This window comes from Pyxicephalus adspersus, chromosome 4, assembly GCF_032062135.1.
Source record: "Pyxicephalus adspersus chromosome 4, UCB_Pads_2.0, whole genome shotgun sequence".
Taxonomy (NCBI): Eukaryota; Metazoa; Chordata; class Amphibia; order Anura; family Pyxicephalidae; genus Pyxicephalus; species Pyxicephalus adspersus.
In genome coordinates this window covers 44,310,659-44,314,483 of record NC_092861.1, presented here as the reverse complement: position 1 = coordinate 44,314,483, position 3,825 = coordinate 44,310,659, and the positions used below count along the sequence as shown (strand labels likewise).

Genomic DNA, 3,825 nt, shown 5'->3' with positions numbered 1-3,825 from the left:
CGGCCGCGAGCTTTTTCAGTTGCTGAATAGCGCGACGGCGTACGATTTTGGATCGCGAATACGAATGCGCGAGCCATCATCCGATTCTGCTTGATGAATCAGGGGCAGTAGCTTTTGCCTCCTTTTGCTGCCTTTGATAAATAACAACAGGGGATCATGCAATCAAGAAATGTGCAACAGTGTGGCATTTGGAAAAGCCAGGGTCCAGAAAATATTTTCAAATAAATGTATGTGTTTATAGGAACAAAGATAAAAATTGTTTAGACTTTGGTATTTTCATTGACTCTATAGGAGAAAAAGATAGGTAAAAGTTTTCTTGATGTGTACATACTGTGAGATCAATCCAAAAAAAGCTATGCCTGGTAAAGAAAAATCAGGAGAACCAGCAATAAGGAAGCTACATAACGTCATAGAAAGTATAAACATTTTGGGAGGACACTATCCATTAAGTGGCACAAGTTCACTTGATAACACATAATAATACTTTATCTATACATTATAATATATCAGTTAGTGAAGATTTAGTTTGCTTTTTTATTGCAGTACTACTGCTGTATATACTCATTAGAAGGATGCCATCTACTGAATAGTCTTACCATGTTGATTTGACTTGGAAGTGACGCTTAGAAATGTTAAATTAGCATCCAAACATGGTAATGATCGATGTATACATGTATCGATGTATACATGTATACATGTTCATATAATTTAAAGTTCAGCCCAAACAATACTGATATTTCAGTTTCTCATGAATGCTAAATATTTTGTAATATCTCCTTGGCATGCCTGTGGTAAGGTATTTGTTACTAAGCTGCCATATCGGATGGCCCTAGTTATTACAATCTGGGCCATTTTCCATACTTGAGTCTTTAATTTATTTACTGTAACAGATAATGCAAATAACAGAATAGGAACATTATCAAGATGGGTGGAAATATAATTCAGAAAGGACACACTGAGGATGGAAACAGAGCAAAAGGCTATGTAAGGAAGATCCCCTTGCTCTTGTTATTAACCAAACTCCCCACCACTGATGTTTGATTGGTATCATATTCAACTACTCCCTCTTGCAAAATTCCCTCAGTTGCAAGATGTGCTTTAGATTATTATCTTGTTAAAAACCCATTGTCAGTTCAACTTCAGGCCCAACATTACCCCTGCTATGCATCACAGTTGGTATGAGGTTCTTCACCAATTGCAATATATGGTAATTCCCTTTAAATGGGTAAGGGTGGTACTGTACCTTCGCCCTTAATCTCACCTACCTCCAAAACACCATGGTTTTTCATTTTTACAGGCTAATGCCTCCCTAGTTGTTCATGTTTTTCAGTGATACCAACAAAAGTGTTGTGCTGTCAAAGATGCAGGCTGTTATAGAATATTCTATTTTTCCATCTCATTACAATATGAGGAACAAGGTGAAGGGCGTGATAAAGTGAATTTTGAAAGGTAAAGTAAACCCTGGTTAAAAATATTAACTAGGGCCCATCTAAAGCTTTTACAAGCAAACTTTGTCCCTAGTTCACCTTAGACAGCAGATAAGACAAGTAAAAAGAGAACAATAATTTGAAGGCATTTTGTACTGCACTAATAAGTAATAAGCTTCTGTGCTTTGCCTTCAAATGCTTCCACAATTCTTGTCCCCACTACCTTACCACCATGATAGAAAAATACTCCCTTATAAATACTATTATATTATTATTATAAATAAAGGGGGCTAACAGTTATGGTTAGCCACTCCCTATATCATATGCAATGGGAACTATACCTAGTTATGTGCTTACAGAAATCCCAAATGTATTATGTTTTTATATTCTGAATTGAAAGCATATGTATAAATATTTCAGCCAATATTGTATCTGAATAATTATGTTCAGTTTAACTAAACTATTTTATTGCTTGTTTCTTTTTGAATTTTTGTAGGTGTTAACAGAAACTGTTCCCTTCCTTTTGGAATATTTATCTGATCCTAGTTATAGTGATATCATCCTTAACATACTCCTAGACATATCATCATATGAACCCCTCACACTGACTGGGTCTCTTTCCACATTGAAGGAAGTCGGTGAACATTTTCCAGGACTAATTGGACAGATAGCAAAAATTTATGGAGCAGTGGGTCATGTGAATGAGGTATGTAGTAATCTTTACAGTAAATGAAAGGTCTAGCTCAAAGCTGTATAATGTAACTCTCTTCTTAGACAGTGTTTGTCATATCCTTATCTTTGGTGTTGCAATGATTGTACCGCCATTTGCAATCAGGAGAAAGTGGGGTCAAAGTTTATAAGACAAATAAAAGTACATGGTTAGTGTGATGAAAATAAGGGTAACTGAATAAAGTCAATGAAGTAAGCGTAATGAGGATCAAATATTTCCCACAAAATTACACAATTGCTGTCATAGTTTGAGTGGTGAGTAATTTTTATAGTAGTAGTTTTGTAACTTTTTATATCAGGGAAATCAGATATCTGGGATTATTAAAAGAAATAAGGGAAACGGGAACACTGATTTTAAAACAAAAAAACAAATTATTTAAAGAACCTTAAGCAAGAGTCACCTCTTCAAAATTGAGATACTGGGCACTGATAAAATGTTGTTTCTTGCTGCATACTAGCTGTTGGTATTCTTCCATTGGAGTAATGGATAGGAAATCCATTTTGTTTTTAAATATCAGTCCCTATATACCATCATTCATCTAGTAATGATAATTGCTGCTTTACCTAAGCTAACTTTAAATAAATCAATTTATGTTTAGGGACCTTTTAGGGTTTTGTAAGGAGTTTTTTTATGTATGTTACTGATATAAATTCTGGTTTGGCCAATCTTTTTAATCACTAGGCCTGATTGCATACTTTTCAACACCTAAATATTTATGTTATGCATGTATGTATGATACATATAAAAACATGTTTAACTAAAATATAATCTAAACTAGACAAATAGTAAAAGTAATATAAACAATTTAAATACTGTTTAAGAGCCACTTTCCAGGTCGTACCTGCACATCATGGCATCTTAACATCACTGTTCACTAAAACATAACTAATTTGTTATTTATAATTATAGGTTGAAAGTACCACAGTTTACAAGCAAAGGGAATAATAACTAATAATATAGAAAAATAAATAGACATTACATATACATTATATTCCAACTTGATGCCAGTCCACAGAGAAGAAGTAGGAATATCTTATAGGAATGGGTCTTTGTAAAGACATGGTTCAGATGAAAATATACAAATACATTTACTTTGTAAAGTCCCATTCCTGAGATATCCTGTATTACAAATTGGATAAGTTGGAATGTTTATTTTTTACTTGTAACTGAAAAAAACATCCGTCCAGGATGGTTTGTCTGCCATCTTGGTGGTAAAAAAAAAACACACTACAATGAAAAAAACAGTTTACACTTTAAGAACTAAAAAGTATTTCTAAGAGAAAAATGTGTAAAGAAAGCTGGATGGATATTAGTGGCACCATTATGTCTTGAAGAAAACAGAGATTTGACACACCACCAATCAGGTAAATAAGTATTAGGCTTATTCTTATACAAGCTGGCCAGCTTTTCCATTTTTCAACAGTAGGAAAGGGTTGCTTTACAATGCATAAACATGGTGTGACTTGGGTGTGTTGGGTGTATGAGTGATTCTTTGAGCACTGCTACTATAACAAACCTGATTTGGGCAGCAGGGTGGCTCAGGGGTTAGCACTCAGGCCTTTGCAGCCCTAGGTCCCAGGTTCGATCCCCAGCCAGGACATTATCTGCATGGAGTTTGCAGGTTCTCCCCGTGTCTGCGTGGGTTTCCTCCGGGTACTCCGGTTTCCT

At 35.0% G+C, this 3,825-nt stretch overlaps 1 protein-coding gene across 1 annotated transcript in view; it reads left to right on the top strand.

Moving 5' to 3' along the window:
* VEPH1 (ventricular zone expressed PH domain containing 1) overlaps positions 1-3,825 on the top strand; it is a 163,345-nt gene that overhangs the window by 51,904 nt on the left and 107,616 nt on the right. Inside the window, exon 6 of the mRNA XM_072408020.1 lies at positions 1,924-2,133. Coding sequence (XP_072264121.1) covers positions 1,924-2,133 — 210 coding nt within the window. The remainder of the gene's footprint in view (positions 1-1,923; positions 2,134-3,825) is intronic.